We start from the raw sequence: 22,879 nt of genomic DNA on the forward strand, positions 1-22,879 counted from the left end.
CAGGCAGGCTGGCCTCCGGCAGGCCCTAATAGCCCATAATGATCACTGGGAACTTATTCAATGAGGAATTCATTCCTCATTGAAGTGTGTGGCTGGCCTGTTTATGGATGTACATTGCGGTGCGGTCTGGTATGACATAGCGAGCCTCGCCCCACTGCTCCTCCCTCCGCCAACCACCTATCGACTCGCCAGCGCATGTTCTCCACCCTCAAAAAATGGGTAGAAATAACAGGAACAAGTTGTCGGAAATGAAATTTCAATTCATCCAGTCCCTTTATACACTGGTACGGGTAGCCTGCCGTCGAGAGGGAGGGATCAATAGTGTTTAGACAGCAGAGCAGATTTCCTAAGCGCCGGATCAATAGGAAAGAGAGAGGGGAAAATACCCGGCTTTTCTTTGGGTGTTGTAGTAAATACGAACAAATCAGTGGCCTTAGGCTAAATGGATTGACCAGCTGTTTCCAAGTTCTGTGCTGTAAATAAAGATCTATTCTGAAGTTTCTGACGGAGGCCCAAAGGGGAGAGTGCCACCAACAGCACTAGGCTGCCTCAGACACACACCTGACAGTACAAGGGGAACAGGGGACATAGGGACATGGGTGTAGTGGTGGAACTATAGAGAGGCTTCAAGGCCAGGGGGCCTGGAGCAACTTGGACTGATAAAATGCTGCTAGAAGAGCTACCCTCTGTAGGACATGTGAAACAAAAGGGTTCCCAGAGCTAATCAGACAGGCCAGTGAAATCATGGAGGGCGATATATTTTGATGATCTGTATTTTAGTATGTCTGTGACCTTATCTACTGAAAACTATGAAAATGTCACAACAAAGAGATGGATGTTTTTCGGCTTTTTGTAAGAGAAGAATCCGATAAACAAACTTGATCCACGATAGGTCACAAAAGATGACTTTTTGGCTAACTTAAAAATAGTCATTAGGTGAACCGGAGTCAGTCGTTTGACATCGTGGAGGGTGGCAGGTCAGATATGTCAGCCAGAGTACTGGGCTAATCAGAGTCGAGCATCCTGACAGGATGACTGATCACATGGTGTGTTCCCCTCACCTCTAGACTTATTAAAGAAAAACACCACCGGCCACGTTCCCCTAGACCCACACCGCTCATTGGTCAACCGCCCTGGAAAATGTGAAATTCATCAGCAAGACCTCAGCCCAAACAAAACACACATTGGATGACCAAACAATAAAATAACTCCTGGTCATTCCTGATTGCCTACAAACACAGTGAAACGACACATTAAAAGAGAACGAGCGTGTTAAAGGAGGGCTGTTGACTCTAGCTGCAGGACGGGGGGGGGTGAAGGGGTGGGGGCTGAGGAATGATTGGCTTGGCTGTGCTTAGACACTAAGACAGGGGTTGACTAAACCCCCCTCATGGTCTTCTCCCTGGCGGGGGTGCTGCTGATGGAAGAGGGTTACAGCAACAGAGGCATACCGGTACCTCTGTGCTGCTGGTCTGGTCCAGCGGTCCATCTGATACTGGAACACACACTCACTAAGTGATTTATAATTGCCCTCATTCTGCCACTCTGTCAGGGAGAACGCCGGTGACATGAAAGGGCTCCGCTCTGCATCTCAGCTGACAGACAACCTGGAGTTTGGTGACGCTGTGGAGGCTGCAACACTCCAGACTAACTGATCCCAGACAGACACAAACCTCCAATTACACACTCATATCCACACTGGACGGATCTTTATCTCCAAACAAATAAAACAGTCATCATTTGGAAGCCATTTAACACAATAATCTATATGTTAAATGTGTACATTATATGCGTTGTTCAATATGTCTGGTGGGCTGTGTGTGTGAGTGTTTGTGTGTGAGTTCCAAAGCTCTCTCCTCTGTATGCGGTAAAGGTCACTGTAGATTGGCATTTAAAGCTTCTTGTGGCTGAGCCGAGGAACCTGCCCACGTTAGATCTCAACTCATTGCCTTCCCAGGCACATTACCTTAATGATGCTATTCCTCACACCTCCATCTCAGCAGATGGCGAGATACAGAAATGAGAAAGGCAGTAAAGACATTCTAATGTCCTCCCCAGCCATTCAATTCCGGCTCTCTCTGCCTGCATCCGCACAAAGGAGCAGTGAAGCAATACTCCTCAACAACCAACCGAGCTATATATGCAGATACAAAAGCTGTATGCAGAAACGGCCATTAAACATTTATATTGCAGGTTTCCCGAAATCCTTGCTCTATTTTTGTTCGGTAATAGGATTGTTTTTAAAAATATTAAAACTGTTCGTCTTGACAAATGGTAAAGCCTGCCTATGAAAGCAGCTTATTCTGCTCCTTCCTGGCGCCTGATCAAAACCCATTTACTCCACCGGGGGGATTGAACGAGACGTCTGATCGTTAACCCCGTCTCACCCTCTGCCGAGGCCTCACCCATGGGGGAGATGTTTACTGCCTGCTGTGTCTGCTGTTCACCCCCAACATGTCAGCCTTGCATCTCAGTCTCAGCGGCCCTGGGTGGGTGCACCCTGTACACTGCACAGTCCCAGCTCCTTCTCATACGCCCCCCTGTTTAGTCTATGCTGTCTTTGATGCCACATGTCAAAAAGCGCGCCCCATCTTCTTCTCCCTCCGCCCCTCACCCATCCTCTCAGGGTTTAAGTGTTCATTATTTCCACAAGTGCTTTTCAATTTACACTAGATGAAGCTAATTAATTAGGGTATTTGTTAGCAGAAATGCTGCCGTCACTGTTCTAAGATGTACTGGGTGTTTGTCTGCTGGGACAGGCTACATAAGTAAGAAGGGGTTACTGTGCTATGCTAGGCAGGTAAAAGTCACAATGCTTTGAATTGGACTGAATATCTCCTCATTCTCTAGAGAAAAGCTCTTGAATGCTTTTTAAATATGTAATGGCAATTTAATTTAATCTAGGCATTTTCTCCATATTGTCTATGAAAGCTGACCGCAGGATTGAGCTGAGGAGGTTCTCAGAGAGTGGTCATTAACGTGGTCACGTCCCTGAAGACCATCTGATCCACATTGTGGCCTGTCTGTGAGCCGCTTTCCCCTCCCTGTCTTTGAGGTATTTGGGGTATCCGGGGCGGAGGGGGAGACAGGGGCTGTTGAGAGTGTTTATGTTGCTGACCTGGACACAGGCTTCTAATGTGTAACACAGGACACTCCAGTATGCAGATGCCCCGGGCTATTCTCTAAGTGGTCTTTACTTTGAAAACACAGGTACCCTCCAGGGGGATGGGGTGAGGCTGCTGATGCAGGATGGGATGGGGGGCAAGAGTCAGAGCTCAGAGCCCCATGCAACGCTCGGAATCATATATCCATACATCATCAGTCCGTGTCAGACTTTGATTCACGGCAGAGGACTTGCCGAAACCACTGTGGTATTAGCTTTAATAATGCAAGCTGGGGTTAGGCGCTTACTCTTTTCTGACAAATATGGGCAAATCAATTAATTCCACTGACATTCCCCCAAAGCACACATATAAATCCAACATGGACGCTTGCTTTCGTGTCTTTGTTTTATCAAGCAAAGCAAGCAAGAATAATTTCACGTTTTTATGTCCTAATTCTAAAATACCCCGACAGGATAGGGCATTTGTTATCGTTACAAACACAGACTCCTTTGAGTTACAAGATTTTGAAAGTAGATATTGACTTTAAAATCTCAAATGAGGTCTGGAACACTTTGATGAGAAAATATGTTTTATATGCTAGTGCATTATGAGAATCATTCAAAGCAGCAGGACGTGATAATATGACACATATCGACCAAGTCCAGAACGCACTCAATGCACCTAACATAACAAGCACACTAATATCCCCACCTAGAAAACCTCCTACACACAACACTTTAATTATGCACATAGAACATATCCAACATCTTGTCAATAACCTCAGTAAACAAATGCTACCACAGCCAATTAAAGAAATGCATCATTCTTATTCACTTCAGTAGCTGGCTTTCACAGCTTGCTGGCTTTCACAGCTTGCTGGCTTTCACAGCTTGCTGTCAATTTCAAGCTATACAGTGAGAATGAGACCAGCTGGCTCTCTCTCTCTCTCTCTCTCTCTCTCTCTCTCTCTCTCTCTCTCTCTCTCTCTCTCTCTCTCTCTCTCTCTCTCTCTCTCTCTCTCTCTCTCTCTCTCTCTCTCTCTCTCTCTCTCTCTCTCTCTCTCTCTCTCTCTCTCTCTCTCTCTCTCTCTCTCTCTCTCTCTCTCTCTCTCTCTCTCTCTCTCTCTCTCTCTCTCTCTCTCTCTCTCTCTCTCTCTCTCTCTCTCTCTCTCTCAGGCCAATAATGAACACAGCACTGTGACAAAGGACATTACGTTTGCTGGTCTTATCAATACTTCTAAAAGCATAACATCAATAGTTGTGAGGGTTACAGGATGTTTAGGACGTTTCGGCTAGTGAGACAGTCTTGTAGAACTGATTAAGCAGAGAGATGCTCACCAGAGAGGCGACATGGAGGAGAGGGTGACCCAATTAAAACAATGGAAATTCAGACTCCGCTGCCAGTCACACAGGCAATGAGCTAAAGCCTGTGAGACAAAAAGGAACAAGCTTTATCAGTCCCAAAAAGGCCCTGTCCCAACATTAATATTCTATCCTAATGAAACCTTTCTACATTTCTTCATCTCTCTACACTTGTCTGTCAGTCGTTTGGCTCATAAATATTGTCTTATTATTATCATCATCGTAATTTCTTCCCTGATACGCTGGAAAATTCTGTGGCAATTATCGAAGTGACAGGTGAAACAGGAACGCGCTGAAAAATAAATGAAGCGTTGCCATGCCGACGCGGCCGGTAAGAGGGAATCAGATGTGCGTGTGTGGGCGTGCGCGTTGGTCACGTGACCCAGCCAGCCTCGGCTGCACAGCGCTACATTGAAGCCCCGCAGACCAAAGGACACTTAACCTCAATAGCTGGCAGCAATCGGAGGCCCATTTATTAGCTATTTCTGTCCAAAGGTCAGTGTGGCTGTATGTCTGGGGCTGGGGCTCCAAGCAGGCAGGACGCTCTGCTCTTCTCTCCCCAAAGACAGGCTCTGTGGGCTGGGCTGGCTAGAGTCAGGCATCGGGGCAGGCCGCTGTGCTGTGGCGTATTTACAGCCTTAAGGAATAATCTGCATTTAAAGCATATGACAGTGTTATACCATAGCTGGTCTGGGAATGCAGTAAATCAGACAATATGGTCAGGTGGAATGTATACGCTCATGAACAGACAAACACATACGTCTGCGGTACAGGACAGCCTGCTACAGTGATATGCAGTGAGTCAACAGGGTTGAGGAGGGCGAGATGTTGAATATGACAGAGACAGATTGAAGTAGCTTGTGAAAGAGCAAGGATGAGAGCCAGCTGCCTAAGAGTGCCATTACGAGTAGAATTTTTGATCAGGGTCAAGCCATATAATAAATGTATATGTTCCATTAACATGACAACCCCGTGGATGTCAATACCTTATGCACAGACCAGGCTTAATATTTGAGGACGTGTAAAATGGAATTGTAAACTAAATTACTTGGATCAGATGTTAATTATGAAACACCTTGCACAAATATATCTAGATTGCGCCTCGTGTGTTTTCCTGGAAAGAGGTGGCTGGTTGGTTCAAATTGGTTCAAACACATTGTAACTGGGTGACCCATAAAGCAGCTAAATGTCCGTTTACAGAATGATCAGATGAAATAGAGGTGTTTTAGTTGGACCCTCCAAGGACAGTACCTTTAGGAACTTAAACCATATTCTACAGATCTGAACACAGTACAGAAAATATACACCAATACATAGTGAATACAGTGAAAGGTCACATAAACAATCTTCCATATAGACAAAGACTTTGTAGAGGAGTGTTTTTCTTCCAACCACAATTACCACTGATTAGCATTGACTTAAAAATGCAAAACAACAACATAACAAAACAATTCTGTCGATTCTGACGCCGGAGCGAATGGCGAGGCTTAAAATATACATATATATAAAAAACAAATTCAAACGAACAGGAGAAATGCTTTCATCCCACTGCAGCAATTATGGATCTAATCAGAGCTTTCTGCATGAAGGTACCGCTCTCCTATCTCGCTCCCATTTGCATCATAACACAGCGTGCAATATTAATTTCCGAGTTTACTGCTTATTGGAAGTGCAAAGTATGAAAAGCCATTAAGGGCTGCAAATGGGAAAGCTATTTGCTGTCACACGGATTCGGCTCTATTAAAAAGAAAAATCTTGTTAACTATTTGGAATTAGAGTCATTTGGCAAAAGGCATTCTGCCGCACTCCACTAAAATACGTAATTATGCTTCTCTTCTTTCTCTCCCCTATTCCTCTTTCATTTGCACAAGCGACGGAGGCAAGAAGGGTGGATGGGTTTGAGGGCATCAGGGGTGAGTAAGTGGAAGCAAAGGTAATTAAAGTTGGTGGCTATCTGTTTGGTTAATGCATGGAGCAGGCCAACAGAGACAGAGGCACTCACACACACACACAGCCTGGGGGGTTGAAGGAGAGAGATGAGAAGAATCAGCCTTCTGTCTCTCTCGGTCTTTGGCAGGTCCCCAGGCTCTCATCTGGAACACATCTTACCCACTCCAGCCCTGCTGTAGCCCAGCACACTAGCACCATCCAGCCCTGCTGTAGCCCAGAATACTAGCACAATCCAGCCCTGCAGTAGCCCAGCATACTAGCACAATCCAGCCCTGCTGTAGCCCAGCATACTAGCACAATCCAGCCCTGCTGTAGCCCAGCATACTAGCACAATCCAGCCCTGCTGTAGCCCAGCATACAAGCACCATCCAGCCCTGCTGTAGCCCAGCATACTAGCACAATCCAGCCCTGCTGTAGCCCAGCATACTAGCACAATCCAGCCCTGCTGTAGCCCAGCATACTAGCACAATCCAGCCCTGCTGTAGCCCAGCATACTAGCACAATCCAGCCCTGCTGTAGCCCAGCATACTAGCACCATCCAGCCCTGCTGTAGCCCAGCATACTAGCACCATCCAGCCCTGCTGTAGCCCAGCATACTAGCACAATCCAGCCCTGCTGTAGCCCAGCATACTAGCACCATCCAGCCCTGCTGTAGCCCAGCATACTAGCACCATCCAGCCCTGCTGTAGCCCAGCATACTAGCACAACCCAGCCCTGCAGTAGCCCAGCACACTAGCACCATCCAGCCGTGCTGTAGCCCAGCATACAAGCACAATCCAGCCCTGCTGTAGCCCAGCACACTAGCACCATCCAGCCGTGCTGTAGCCCAGCATACTAGCACAATCCAGCCCTGCTGTAGCCCAGCATACTAGCACAATCCAGCCCTGCAGTAGCCCAGCATACTAGCACAATCCAGCCCTGCAGTAGCCCAGCATACAAGCACCATCCAGCCCTGCTGTAGCCCAGCATAGTAGCACAATCTAGCCCTGCTGTAGCCCAGCATACTAGCACAATCCAGCCCTGCTGTAGCCCAGCATACTAGCACCATCCAGACCTGCCGTAGCCCAGCATACTAGCACAATCCAGCCCTGCTGTAGCCCAGCACACTAGCACCATCCAGCCGTGCTGTAGCCCAGCATACTAGCACAATCCAGCCCTGCTGTAGCCCAGCACACTAGCACCATCCAGCCGTGCTGTAGCCCAGCATACTAGCACAATCCAGCCCTGCTGTAGCCCAGCATACTAGCACCATCCAGCCCTGCTGTAGCCCAGCATACTAGCACAATCCAGCCCTGCTGTAGCCCAGCATACTAGCACAATCCAGCCCTGCTGTAGCCCAGCATACTAGCACAACCCAGCCCTGCAGTAGCCCAGCATACTAGCACCATCCAGCCCTGCCGTAGCCCAGCATATTAGCACAATCCAGCCCTGCCGTAGCCCAGCATACTAGCACAATCTAGCCCTGCTGTAGCCCAGCATACTAGCACAATCCAGCCCTGCTGTAGCCCAGCATACTAGCACAATCCAGCCCTGCTGTAGCCCAGCATACTAGCACAATCCAGCCCTGCTGTAGCCCAGCATACTAGCACCATCCAGCCCTGCCGTAGCCCAGCATACTAGCACAATCCAGCCCTGCTGTAGCCCAGCATACTAGCACAATCCAGCCCTGCTGTAGCCCAGCATACTAGCACCATCCAGCCCTGCCGTAGCCCAGCATATTAGCACAATCCAGCCCTGCCGTAGCCCAGCATACTAGCACAATCTAGCCCTGCTGTAGCCCAGCATACTAGCACCATCCAACCCTGCTGTAGCCCAGCATATTAGCACAATCCAGCCCTGCCGTAGCCCAGCATACTAGCACAATCCAGCCCTGCCGTAGCCCAGCATACTAGCACAACCCAGCCCTGCTGTAGCCCAGCACACTAGCACAATCCAGCCCTGCTGTAGCCCAGCATACTAGCACCATCCAGCCCTGCTGTAGCCCAGCATACTAGCACCATCCAGCCCTGCTGTAGCCCAGCATACTAGCACAACCCAGCCCTGCAGTAGCCCAGCACACTAGCACCATCCAGCCGTGCTGTAGCCCAGCATACAAGCACAATCCAGCCCTGCTGTAGCCCAGCACACTAGCACCATCCAGCCGTGCTGTAGCCCAGCATACTAGCACAATCCAGCCCTGCTGTAGCCCAGCATACTAGCACAATCCAGCCCTGCAGTAGCCCAGCATACTAGCACCATCCAGCCCTGCTGTAGCCCAGCATAGTAGCACAATCTAGCCCTGCTGTAGCCCAGCATACTAGCACAATCCAGCCCTGCTGTAGCCCAGCATACTAGCACCATCCAGACCTGCCGTAGCCCAGCATACTAGCACAATCCAGCCCTGCTGTAGCCCAGCATACTAGCACAATCCAGCCCTGCTGTAGCCCAGCATACTAGCACAATCCAGCCCTGCTGTAGCCCAGCATACTAGCACCATCCAGCCCTGCCGTAGCCCAGCATACTAGCACAATCCAGCCCTGCTGTAGCCCAGCATACTAGCACAATCCAGCCCTGCTGTAGCCCAGCATACTAGCACCATCCAGCCCTGCCGTAGCCCAGCATATTAGCACAATCCAGCCCTGCCGTAGCCCAGCATACTAGCACAATCTAGCCCTGCTGTAGCCCAGCATACTAGGACCATCCAACCCTGCTGTAGCCCAGCATATTAGCACAATCCAGCCCTGCCGTAGCCCAGCATACTAGCACAATCCAGCCCTGCCGTAGCCCAGCATACTAGCACAATCCAGCCCTGCTGTAGCCCAGCACACTAGCACCATCCAGCCGTGCTGTAGCCCAGCATACTAGCACAATCCAGCCCTGCTGTAGCCCAGCACACTAGCACCATCCAGCCGTGCGGTAGCCCAGTATACTAGCACAATCCAGCCCTGCTGTAGCCCAGCATACTAGCACCATCCAGCCCTGCTGTAGCCCAGCATACTAGCACAATCCAGCCCTGCTGTAGCCCAGCATACTAGCACAATCCAGCCCTGCTGTAGCCCAGCATACTACCACAACCCAGCCCTGCAGTAGCCCAGCATACTAGCACAATCCAGCCCTGCTGTAGCCCAGCATACTAGCACAATCCAGCCCTGCTGTAGCCCAGCATACTAGCACAATCCAGCCCTGCTGTAGCCCAGCATACTAGCACCATCCAGCCCTGCCGTAGCCCAGCATACTAGCACAATCCAGCCCTGCTGTAGCCCAGCATACTAGCACAATCCAGCCCTGCTGTAGCCCAGCATACTAGCACCATCCAGCCCTGCCGTAGCCCAGCATATTAGCACAATCCAGCCCTGCCGTAGCCCAGCATACTAGCACAATCTAGCCCTGCTGTAGCCCAGCATACTAGCACCATCCAACCCTGCTGTAGCCCAGCATATTAGCACAATCCAGCCCTGCCGTAGCCCAGCATACTAGCACAATCCAGCCCTGCCGTAGCCCAGCATACTAGCACAACCCAGCCCTGCTGTAGCCCAGCACACTAGCACCATCCAGCCGTGCTGTAGCCCAGCATACTAGCACAATCCAGCCCTGCTGTAGCCCAGCACACTAGCACCATCCAGCCGTGCTGTAGCCCAGCATACTAGCACAATCCAGCCCTGCTGTAGCCCAGCATACTAGCACCATCCAGCCCTGCTGTAGCCCAGCATACTAGCACAATCCAGCCCTGCTGTAGCCCAGCATACTAGCACAATCCAGCCCTGCTGTAGCCCAGCATACTAGCACAACCCAGCCCTGCAGTAGCCCAGCATACTAGCACCATCCAGCCCTGCTGTAGCCCAGCATAGTAGCACAATCTAGCCCTGCTGTAGCCCAGCATACTAGCACAATCCAGCCCTGCTGTAGCCCAGCATACTAGCACCATCCAGACCTGCCGTAGCCCAGCATACTAGCACAATCCAGCCCTGCTGTAGCCCAGCATACTAGCACAATCCAGCCCTGCTGTAGCCCAGCATACTAGCACCATCCAGCCCTGCCGTAGCCCAGCATATTAGCACAATCCAGCCCTGCCGTAGCCCAGCATACTAGCACAATCTAGCCCTGCTGTAGCCCAGCATACTAGCACCATCCAACCCTGCTGTAGCCCAGCATATTAGCACAATCCAGCCCTGCCGTAGCCCAGCATACTAGCACAATCCAGCCCTGCTGTAGCCCAGCATACTAGCACAATCCAGCCCTGCTGTAGCCCAGCACACTAGCACCATCCAGCCGTGCTGTAGCCCAGCATACTAGCACAATCCAGCCCTGCTGTAGCCCAGCACACTAGCACCATCCAGCCGTGCTGTAGCCCAGCATATTATCACAATCCAGCCCTGCCGTAGCCCAGCATACTAGCACAATCCAGCCCTGCTGTAGCCCAGCATAGCCCTAACACCTTTTTTGCACTATTGGTTAGAGCCTGTAAGTAAGCATTTCACTGCAAGGTCTACACCTGTTGTATTCTGCGCACGTGACAAATAAACTTTGATTTGATTTGATACTAGCACCATCCAGCCCTGTAACCCAGTCCACAGTAAAACACTCCAGACTAGCGATCCCAACACAAGAACTAAACAAGTGTGCTTGTTCTGGCCCAAATCAAGGAGTGCATGTTTATTTTCCAAAGACACAACACAAACCCCAACCTGTCCTTTCCCTGGCTAATGCTTATTGATTATAGGTCTCTAAGGATACAGATTAACAGCTGGAACCACCCTAGTGTCATACTCCCTAACCTCTAGACCTCAGTTCATGGACCACCCTATCCTAACCCAGCACTGCTACTCTTGGCACGCTCCAATAGAAATAAAAAAAACTGTGCAGATTTATGGGTCCGCCAGGCTGGCCTGTGAGGTGTTTTATGGTGGGACCTGCAGGGCCTATTTAGGAGGCGTAGCACAGCAAAGCACGGCGTGCTCCGTCCTGACCACAGGTATTGATCTAAAGCGATGGCCTGGTTGCGGCCGCATGGATAACTTAGAGCCCTGATCTCAGCCTCAGCCTGCCTGGCCGCGAGATGAAAACGAGGCCTCTGTGTGTAATGATGTGTGTATGAACAAAGTGAGTAGGCCACTGAGACAAAAAGGAGAAGAAATTAAATCATTCTTTTTCCTCTTTCAGGATAGCCACTGCAGCCAGCCATGCGCTTGGCCGCTTGATGGGCGATATTTTTTTTCAGAGGAGATAAATGGTAGGATCTGGAGGAGGTAAATGAGAGCATCCTGATGCAGAGAGATGTGTGGATGTCCCTAATGGGGCCCTGCTCTGACGAGCTGTGTGCTGCCTCTGTCTGTCTGGGAGGCTGGCAGACAGACGGACGTGGTTAGGGCGGAGGCTCAGCGCCTGCCCGCCTGCTTCCTACCCGGGCTCTCCGAGCGTCACGTCGGGCACGCTCCGCGCTAATTGCCGGAGGTCGACAGCGCATAACAAGTAGAGGAGGCATCGGCTTTAATTTGAGAGGAGAAGAAAGGGTGGAGAAAATGCATCTAATCATGTGAAGTGTTTTGATGTCTGGGAGGGAGCTAGGGGCTCTCTCTCCCCTGGTGGACCATGCCCAGCATCACCAACCACCCACCCCCAGCCCCTGGCCTGGCTAACAGCTCTGACCACACAGACGTATGGATTACCCAGAACCTTACTGCTACGTTACTGTATCTTACTGCTCACACAGGACCAAAGAGCTAAATAAACAAGAGAGCACAGAAAACACATGGACACACAGTAATGAGGGGAAAGATAGGAGAAATGCTGATAGGCGAAACAGACAGACACACAGACACACAGACAGCAAGGCATACAGACAGAAAGACAAATGGACGCACAGTCAACCACACAGACAGACAGACAGACACCAAGGCTGCAAATGAAACTGAGGTGGTGTGTGGAGAGGGGAGGTGGGAGGGAGGGAGGGAGGGGTGAAGGGGTGTGCCTGAAAGTGCCCTTGTTAGGCTGGACCCCGACCCCCCCACCCCTACCTCTCCACCACCAGAGGACTGCTCACTGAGCCAGGGTCATTGACACACACCTTTGACATCATTAAGACGTTTCCAGGAAAATGTATTGAAAGACAGATTAAAATAAATTAAGAAAAATGTGTAGCAGAATGCCAACGCGCACTTCATAAATCATTGGGCCAAGCCAGGAGCCGGCTCCCCATAATTAACTGTAGACTATTTATTTTATCCTGACGGTATAAATTAGTATTCAGACACATAGATTATATTAGGGATATCTGCGATGCGGAACTGCTGCGGGATGTGCAGAATATTTTAAGGATACAAAGAGGAGCGGAGAGGGGGAGAGGGAAACGGAAAGAGGGAAAAGAGGGGGAAAGGAGGGATAGGGTTTGAAAAGCAAACACTATTTAAATGCACACATACCAGGGAGATAGCATTTTACCCATGAAGCATCTGTTTATTCAAGCATTGACACAGTGAGAAAGGAGAAACAACTGAGTGAATGAAAAACAACAACCTCTAAACAGAGTAGCAGCAGTATTATTTGAGACTATAAACGACTGCATAAATAGCATTAATTGCTCAAAATCCCCATTGTCCACTACAGTCTGCATATGTTCCATGCATTGGAGATGAACTAAAAATGCACAGACACTAAATAGGCAATGATGTCCATGGAGTCGCTAAGGCACTGAATGACATGGCACTATCCAACATCAGCCATGTCTCTCTCCTCTCAACGCAATTCAATTGAAAGGCTTTAATGGCATGGGAAACATATGTTTACATTGCCAAAGCAAGTGAAATAGGTCAAAAACAAAAGTGAAATAAACAATACAAAAATTAACAGTAACCACTACACTCACAAAAGTTCCAGAAGAATAAAGACATTTCAAATGTCATATTATGTGCAAATAGTTAAAGTACAAAAGTGAAAATAAATGTGGGTTGTATTTACAATGGTGTTTGTTCTGCACTGGTTAATCTTTTCTAGTGGCAACAGGTCACAAATCTTGCTGCTGTGATGGCACACTATGGTATTTCACCCAATAGATATGTGAGTCTCTCTCTCTCTCACGGTGGTCCTGCCCACCCATCACACCCCAGGGGGGAGTGTCACTTCAACCCAGACTCCTCTGACAGTCAGTCAGTCCTCTTACCAGCCTCTCCCTCTGTCTCTTGCCTCTCTGTCACCTGCCTCTCTGTCTGTGGCACAGCGCTGGCTACACACTGCCTCCCCGTGGGCACACTGCCCAGGCTGGCACAGGGCCAGACACACCAGCTCTGCCACACTGGCCTGGCAAAACTACGCTCCCTATCTTCATCTCTCCTCACTCCTCCCTCCATCAGAGAGCCCCCGGCCCCAGTCCTCTCCTCACTCCTCCCTCCATCAGAGAGCCCCCGGGCCCAGTCCTCTCCTCACTCCTCTCTCCATCAGAGAGCCCCCGGCCCCAGTCCTCTCCTCACTCCTCCCTCCATCAGAGAGCCCCCGGCTCCAGTCCCCTCCTCACTCCTCCCTCCATCAGAGAGCCCCCGGCCCCAGTCCTCTCCTCACTTCTCCCTTCTTTACTCTCCACTACAGCTGAGAACAACACTTTGGAAGCATGCCCTCTAACCAAGCAATGAAAAATAACTGTCTGCTACCAGTGCCAGGAACAAATAATACACTCATGTACCAAATAAAACCACCAGCCTTCAAACACGTTGCCAATATCTTATCATATGGTTAGAGTTCTTGCACTCAGTGGACCCCTGCATTATCAAACTATCAATGAATTCTAGCAGAGAGGAAATATAAAAGACAACAACATCGCCATTACATCTAATAGCTTCTGTACTTCCTGGAGAAAAAGCTTGTATGTGAACTCCAGCCTGGTCCGGAAGGTCACTCTAATGTACACCCTGACTGTAGTGGTTTGTGTCATGGGTCCACGTCTGTCTCAACTGTCACACACACAGTGTCTCTGCTAAACCACAGAAACCCACGACGACCACGAGACAAACACTCAGGGACACCACTAAAACACAACTTCAAACACCAATACAAAGCCATTATGAGAAAAGAAGCCTATAGAAACCAAGCCATGTAGTTGTAGCAAATATCAGAATACATTGTTGTACATAGTCTACTCAGAGAGAAAAAACTGTTCTGAGACCAGCATAGAAAAGGAGAGAGAAAGGAGCACATTAACAACAGCGAATCTTCCCACTTCACAAAGACCAACGGGAGAATGGGGAAGAGATGAGGAGTATAACGCACATATGAAATCTAAATACTACTAGAATGGGAGAGACATAGAGCTCTGCCACCAACAAGTGTCCCATTGAAAAACACTTCATGCTTTTGACAGTGTACAAGAACAGGCTTTTGCGCACGCACCCACTCGCACACGCGCACCACACACAGACACACTGAAAGAGCGGGACACGTCTGAGAAGTTGTCCTCATGAAAGAGCAGAGAGGAGGCTGCCTCCATCTTTTTTCTTCCGGGGTGCATTAAGTCAGTCTTTTGAGGCCAGAAATGTTAAAACAAACCCACATAGCTGAGCTAATCAATGAACAGCATCAGACACACTGGACCAAACGCTAGCATTTACTTCTGAAAAAACATTGTTTGATTAGATTTTTTTTGTTCTATTCAGTGGTGGTCTCACAGAGGGAGGTTCACACCACAAGGCTCCGAGCACAGAATACATTTAAAGCCTACTGTTTCATGGGATTAGATCTACTTCCCCTCAGAGTATAATGTCCATTTCAGGCTTCCATCAACCATGTGTGTTTGTGTTAGTGTTTTTATTTTAAACCTCTTTGCATGGCTCCATCAGATCTCACTCAGGGGGACAGGACTGGAGATGGGAGGGGGATTGTGTGTGTGTGTCGGTGTGTGTGCAGGTTAAAGACACACAAGGCTCTATAGGAACACAGGTGGACCAGGATAGGCAATCAGAATGGCACGGTCCGAGCCCCACAGCTAGCCTAAATATACTAAACTCTGCCTCACTGACAGACAAGGTGCCATTAGACTGGTATTTAACCAAGCCAACACCGAACCTCACCATCTGTAAACATAAAAAACACTATGCTGGAATGGGGGCATTTCATTTATACACATCATAAAAAACACTATGCTGGAATGGGGGCATTTCATTTATACACATCATAAAAAACACTATGCTGGAATGGGGGCATTTCATTTATACACATCATAAAAAACATCCAAACCCTCTCTATCAACTGGATAATATTGTGTCTCCAGTGTGTAAAAAAGCCTTGGAGGTGAGTGCATACGCAGCAGTCATGTTCATGTTCATACACTGCTGCCATCTTTTTCCCAAGCACTGGAAACACCAGTAAATCACCACCGCAGAAAATAAATGTACACATGTACACCTATTACATTCTACACGCTGCATATATTCCCCTCCTTAACATATTGCATAGGCACAGTGCCACCGCGCAATGCTGCACCCGCGCGAAAACACGCCGTGAAAAATGACAGCGGCGAGGGGGAACTGCAGACCTGGGATATATGGTGCGGCAGAGCGGGGGAGAAATAATCCTACCTTAGAGCGGCGTGGGGAAGAAAGAAGGGAGAGGGGGTGGGGGGAGATGAGCCCCTGCACCACGCCGGAGAAATGGAGCCCCCCTACTCCTCTCTCAGCTGCCTCAGTCTCCCCTGCAACGCTCTACCACAATTACTGAGAAGAGCGGAAACACACATATACGTGGACATACTATCTTTAATAATATATCTCTATATACTCTGTCTGTATATGAGTAAAATGTACGTGAATGTTTGGAGGACACAAGGACATTCCTAGTGAATGGCTCCTTGAGAAAATAGGGATCGCTGAAAGCTATTGTTCAACCTGAACTTGTGGAACACACATACTCTACCACAGACAAAGCAAATTACACAGCACAACAACACATGACTGACAGTGAACTGACAACCGCCTTCCTCCATTGATTGCCAGCAGAGCACAACCTGCCTGCAGTTCCTGCCGTGGCCATTAGGTGTCTCTCTTCCACTGTGCATGGCCGAGGCTCTGCCTCTCTCCCAGCAGAGCCCCTCCCCTCCTCAAATACCATCTCCATGTAATATATACACCATCGTTTGAAAATGGCAGCTTTTTGAAAATTCACCTTGATTATCAGACATTAAAAGTGACTTCTCCAGTGCTGAGTGTCTGGCTGGGGGGATGGCTGCAGACGGCAGAACAATGCGGCTGGCTAGGTATTAACGCCTAGCTGGGGTGTGCAGGGGGGGAACGAGAGGCAGCCCTTTGTTCTCTCCCACATCCAATTATTTTTAACATGTGCCTCTTTTTACAACAAGAGAGAATTTAATTTTAATGCACTGGAAAAAATACATCAGTATTCTTAAGCAGAGATGGCGACTAGCACTAGTATACATGTACAGAGCCCTGCACAGGAAATGGACAAATGACAGAGATGACTAAAATCCTCTCAGCCCAAACATAGCCGACACCAACACAAAAACCTAACAGAATGTAAACCCACACACCACCATACTATACACAGACCTACACTACGTAGCATTGCCTCCAGCCCCATCCTTCATTAGAAACCACACTGAGACAGACAACATTCACTACATTACTACATGGTAAATGGTTCATCAACATTCCATGGCTGCGCAATAAAATGTATATACACAATGGTAGGAAAACATACAATAAAAATAGCAAGGATTCCGGATCAAATGGCTTGAAAAATACAAGACCATTGGTAGGTAGGTGACCAAATATTTTTCTAATTGGATGAGCACTTTATCTTGCTGTCAGAGCGGCAGTAAAAAGCAGCGCTGTTGCCAGAAGCAGAGGAGCTCCAACATGGTTGGCCTTTTATTAGTTCTGCCTGGGCTGGAGTCTGATATACGCTTCTACCCTTTCATCATACCCCAGCCCCACACCCCAATACATGGTTATTACAGTATATACCCCACACACCCCAATACACTGGTGTTACACCCAACCACACCAACACCCCACCACACTGATGGTATATAACCCCCAAAGACACTCAACTACCCCAACACACCCATTATGCATTTTATACACCCTGCACAGAACCAACATACACCAGCATTAAACATAGTGGTCTTATACTGTATCAAGCTATATACCTACCCCAGCAATCATAGAGCACCTTAAACACACACCAGCAATGCACATTTATCCAACACACTGGCAACACACACCAACAAGACCCATCAGTCCCATGCATCCACGCAGAATACTGTAGTAGAAATACATTCCAGTAAGCATAACAGCCTCTCAGTTTCACTCAGCAACAGCAACCAGCCATACAGTATGTGCAATACCAAGACACTGTCAACAACCGCCATACAATATCTCTAACATAAAGAGCCCACAATATGCTGGTAAATGACTGTAGAATAGCCACATCCTGTAGTCAAACACAGTAGCTAAACACTAGCCTGTACAATAGCTCATCACTACAGACCTGCCTCACAAACATGTAACACAAAGAGCAGAATGAGGGGAGATTGCAGAGGGCTCAGCAGTGCATTCACAGCTCTGCAGTGGCCATCTTGGTAACTCTATGGTAATTTTCCCACTGCAGTATGAAATTATTGTTTTCTCTCCCTATCTGTAGCAGCACTGCTGCACCTATAGGGACGGGAGATTTCACACCTAGAAAAACCCTGGCTCATTTCTATAAAATAGGAAAGTATAAAATACGCACACCACATTACACCTGCACCCACATGCACATGGGCTCGTACACACGCACACACACTAAATTAAATTCCAGTCCTAGGGCAGACAACTAACTGCTTGTGTGTGAGTCGCTCTGCGGCACAGCAAAACCAATTCTCTGGAGATGGCAAAATGAAAGGGCAGAATCCAGGATGTTTATGGTTCTCACTCTGTTCTCCTCTCAATCAAATGTTTTATTAGCAATCATTCGCTGTCCGCCTAGCCTTAACAGTCATCTAACCTGGGAGAGGCCCGCGTGATGCCAGCAGGCAGGTTCAGCAACCAGCCCAGTTACGGAGGAGACCATTTGGGTTCGCACAACTCCCAATTATTTACACCTGGAGCTGCTGGAGCAGGATGGAGCTACTGGAGCAGGATGGGGCTGCTGGAGCAGGATGGGGCTGCTGGAGCAGGATGGAGCTGCTGGAGCAGGATGGAGCTGCTGGAGCAGGATGGAGCTGCTGGAGCAGGATGGAGCTGCGGGAGCAGGATGGGGCTGCTGGAGCAGGATGGAGCTACTGGAGCAGGATGGAGCTGCTGGAGCAGGATGGAGCTGCTGGAGTAGGATGGGGCTGCTGGATCAGGATGGGGCTGCTGGGGTAGGATGGAGCTGCTGGAGCAGGATGGGGCTGCTGGAGCAGGATGGAGCTGCTGGAGCAGGATGGGGCTGCTGGAGCAGGATGGGGCTGCCGGGGCAGGATGGGGCTGCTGGGGTAGGATGGGGCTGCTGGGGCAGGATGGGGCTGCTGGGGCAGGATGGGGCTGGAGGAGCAGGATGGGGCTGGTGGAGCAGGATGAGGAGTGTTAATTAACCCCCAGGACAGCCGGGCTGAGGAAGGGGCTCGCTCACTCAGACCCCACGCTCCTGTCATCTCCACAGGACTGGACAGCGCCAACAGAGAATGTGTGTGTGTTGTGTGTAGGTGCGTGCACACTGCGTGTGTGTGAGACGGAGACAGACAGACAGATAGGTCCTAAATGGCAGCTGATCCTTCATGTTTCACAGTCTGTGAAATACATGACAAGCCGCATGGAGTCTGAAACAAGCTGAGCTGGGGATGTGTGTGTGTGATAGACAACACATAGTGTGAGAGAGAGATCAAACAAAGACATGTTTCACAAGGTATTAATGTTATATAAGAAAAGACATGTTTCATAAGACAAAAATCCTCAATAAGTGACTGTTTTGTTCAGAAACAGTGAGAATGGAAAAAGGCTGCACAAAAGGTAAAAGCAGGGTGTGGTAGGGCTGGTAAACAACAGGGTGTGGTAGGGCTGGTAAACAACAGGGTGTGGTAGGGCTGGTAAACAACAGGGTGTGGTTGGGATGGTAACCGCAAGGTGTGGTAGGGGTGGTAAACAACAGGGTGTGGTAGGGATGGTACCTGCAGGGTGTGGTAGGGATGGTAACAGCAGGGTGTGGTAGGGATGGCAACTGCAGAGTGTGGTTGGGATGGTAACAGCAGGGTGTGGTAGGGATGTTAACCGCAGGGTGTGGTAGGGATGGTAACAGCAGGGTGTGGTAGGGATGGTAACCGCAGGGTGTGGTAGGGATGGTAACCGCAGGGTTTGGTAGGATTGGTAACAGCAGGGTGTGGTAGGGATGGTAACAGCAGGGTGTGGTAGGGATGGTAACTGCAGGGTGAGGTAGGGATGGTAACCGCAGGGTGTGGTAGGGATGGTAACAACAGGGTGTGGTAGGGATGGTAACTGCAGGGTGTGGTAGGGCTGGTAACAGCAGGGTGTGGTAGGGATGGTAACTGCAGGGTGTGGTAGGGCTGGTAACTGCAGGGTGTGGTAGGGCTGGTAAACAACAGGGTGAGGTAGGGATGGTAACAACAGGGTGAGGTAGGGATGGTAACAGCAGGGTGTAGTAGGGATGGTAACAGCAGGGTGTAGTAGGGATGGTAACAGCAGGGTGTGGTAGGGCTGGTAACAGCAGGGTGTGGTAGGGCTGGTAACAACAGGGTGAGGTAGGGATGGTAACAGCAGGGTGTAGTAGGGATGGTAACAGCAGGGTGTAGTAGGGATGGTAACAGCAGGGTGTGGTAGGGCTGGTAACAGCAGGGTGTGGTAGGGCTGGTAACAGCAGGGTGTGGTAGAGCTGGTAACAGCAGGTTGTGGTAGGGCTGGTAAACAACAGGGTGAGGTAGGGATGGTAACAGCAGCGTATGGTAGGGATGGTAACAGCAGGGTGTGATAGGGATGGTAACAGCAGCGTATGGTAGGGATGGTAACAGCAGGGTGTGATAGGGATGGTAACAGCAGGGTGTGGTAGGGATGGGGTATGGGTAGGATGTGAGGAATCAAGGGGGAAAGGGTTAGGATTGGGTCTGTCACATGGGCCTGCATACCTGCTGACTAACACAGCCATGCTGGCTCTTCAGACTGGTCACCGTGGCCTGGAACTTCTGGGTCTGCTCCTCAGCCTGGAGAGAGGGAGGAAGAGAGAGAGGGGGAGAGGGAGGAAAAGAGAGGGGGTCAAAAACATGCAGTTTGAGCTCATAAAGGAGCTAGAGGTGAGATAGACATTGGTAGATAGAGAGGGCATTGAGTAAAGTGATTCATCCTAAAATGGAAAAGTCAATTCTGAAACCCACTGCATACTCAGAGGTACTGTTGGTGTGAACCTGGACATGGTTCTCTGGCTGTACACAGAGTCCATCATAGCAAATGAGGATGAACAAAAGCAGTGGATGGAGTTTTTAAAATAATTTTCTCTCTGAGACAGGGTTGTGGGCATGTACACTTCCACATACATGTGCTGGACCCCTCTGTCTCCCTGTGGATTGTCTCATTGAGGCGTCTCTCTCTCTTTCTCTCCCTCCCTGCACTTCTCTCATGTCTGGGAGCAGTAATCTGTTCCTGAGCCAGCACTGCTGGGATTAAGCAGTGACTGAAGATAGGATATATGCGTCATTAAAGCAGAGAGCACAGAGCCGGAGACAAGAGAGACAAAATCAACAAAGGTGACATGGAGAGAAAGCAGACAAATAACACACAGACAGACAGACAGACAGACAGACAGACAGACAGACAGACAGACAGACAGACAGACAGACAGACAGACAGACAGACAGACAGACAGACAGAGACAGACAGACACTTTCTTCCATAGCCTCCTGTGAATAGGAATAAAGCAGCAGTGAGGCAGCTTCATTTCCATGTGCGGAGGAGAACGGCTGGCATGGCATCAGGTGGATTAATATTGCTGTCCTGGAGAGCTGTAATGGATGCCTGGGCAGAGGAGCTGGGGCTCAGGGTGGACTCAAACCCCACTACTAAAGGTTACAGGGAAATGCAGAGAAATTACAGTGGGAGAGCCTGCAGAGTGCAGAGGCCTGGGAAAATGACTAATTGTGTTCAGATAAAGGCTCTGGCCGTATGCTGAGCACTAGAGGAAATGTGCCGGACTTCCACCATCTCACATGGAGAGGCTGGATCAGCGGGAGGCTTTTGAACAAGGTTCTGAGCCACGGCAAACACAATTCCAGCTTCTTCAACATGAGCGTAGTTGCCTTTACAATGGCATGTGCTCTAGGAGTAATCCAGCATACCCCATAAGCACTGACATCAAGTATCTCACCGTGTGTGAGATGGTAAGACTAGAACTGAAGTAGACTCATTGAGCATAACAGTCAGGTCAACATTACATTATCTTACAGAGTGGTAGTGCCTGTGTGTCTGTATGTTTCTATCTGTACAGCTGGGTTGATGGTGGTTTATAGCATGGTGGTCTCACCCTCCTCCTGGCTTCCTGTAGCCTGTCCTGGCACTCCGTGAGCTGGGCACGGGTCTCTGTCAGCTCCCCCTCCAGGTCCACACACCTCCACTCGGCCTGGGCACTCTCTGTGCCCTCTCTGACCCTGGCAGAGCTCTGCAGAGAACACACCACCGCTGCCAGCCTTTCCACCTGCAGGGTCTGCACATATGCGTGCGCACACACACACACACACACACACACACACACACACACACACACACACACACACACACACACACACACACACACACACACACACACACACACACACACACACACACACACACACATTACTGTAAGGTTAGCGCAACATTAGGTCACAGCTCCATCTTCTCCCAGTGGGACAGTAGGCTGGCCCGTCTCATTGTGACCCCTCACTAATACTGGAGGGAAATCCATGGCAATCAGGTAAGAGTGGCTCTCATTTCCCTCTCATTATACATCCTCATTCCCAGCACTAACAGAGCCCATATCCACCCAGCCCCTGAGCCATGTCTATGTTTAACTCCTCCATATTCCCCTAGTCCCAGGGGAGAGCACAGTTTCCTGAGTGGGAATCGCTGTCTGTCTGTCTGCCCAGGTTAATGGAGAAGGAGTGGGTCTCTGAGAGGAAGAGACCATGGAAAGACACAAACTTGCATACAAGCATGCACACAACCGCATGTACACACACACACACACACACATTTGCACACTCACATTATGTAGGCATGGATATGAGCAGACTCTCAATGGTAATAAACAACATCTTACAGAGACATTATAACAGGCAGAGACTCCAGAGTATATAGTACTGTGAATGTGAGCATCAAGGTCTCCATTGTCAACAGAGATGGACATAGTTTATGGAGGTCTCCAAGTCTGTGGAGAGATTTTTGTTACGGCGGACAATATGAATCCGGGTGTGAATCAGCGTGTATTGTTGCTGATGATGGACTTTGGGTTATGAAAGTGTTTCCGCTGGAGTGTGTGTATTGT

General features: G+C 49.3%; 1 protein-coding gene across 1 annotated transcript in view; it reads right to left on the minus strand.

The window, feature by feature from the left end:
* LOC120056120 (paramyosin-like) overlaps positions 1–20,568 on the minus strand; it is a 37,169-nt gene extending 16,601 nt beyond the window's left edge. Inside the window, exon 1 of the mRNA XM_039004313.1 lies at positions 20,493–20,568. Within this exon, the coding sequence (XP_038860241.1) occupies positions 20,493–20,512 (20 nt within the window). The 5' untranslated portion in view covers positions 20,513–20,568. The remainder of the gene's footprint in view (positions 1–20,492) is intronic.
* Positions 20,569–22,879: the final 2,311 nt, after the last annotated feature.

This window comes from Salvelinus namaycush, chromosome 1 (genome assembly GCF_016432855.1).
Source record: "Salvelinus namaycush isolate Seneca chromosome 1, SaNama_1.0, whole genome shotgun sequence".
In the NCBI taxonomy this organism is placed as follows: domain Eukaryota; kingdom Metazoa; phylum Chordata; class Actinopteri; order Salmoniformes; family Salmonidae; genus Salvelinus; species Salvelinus namaycush.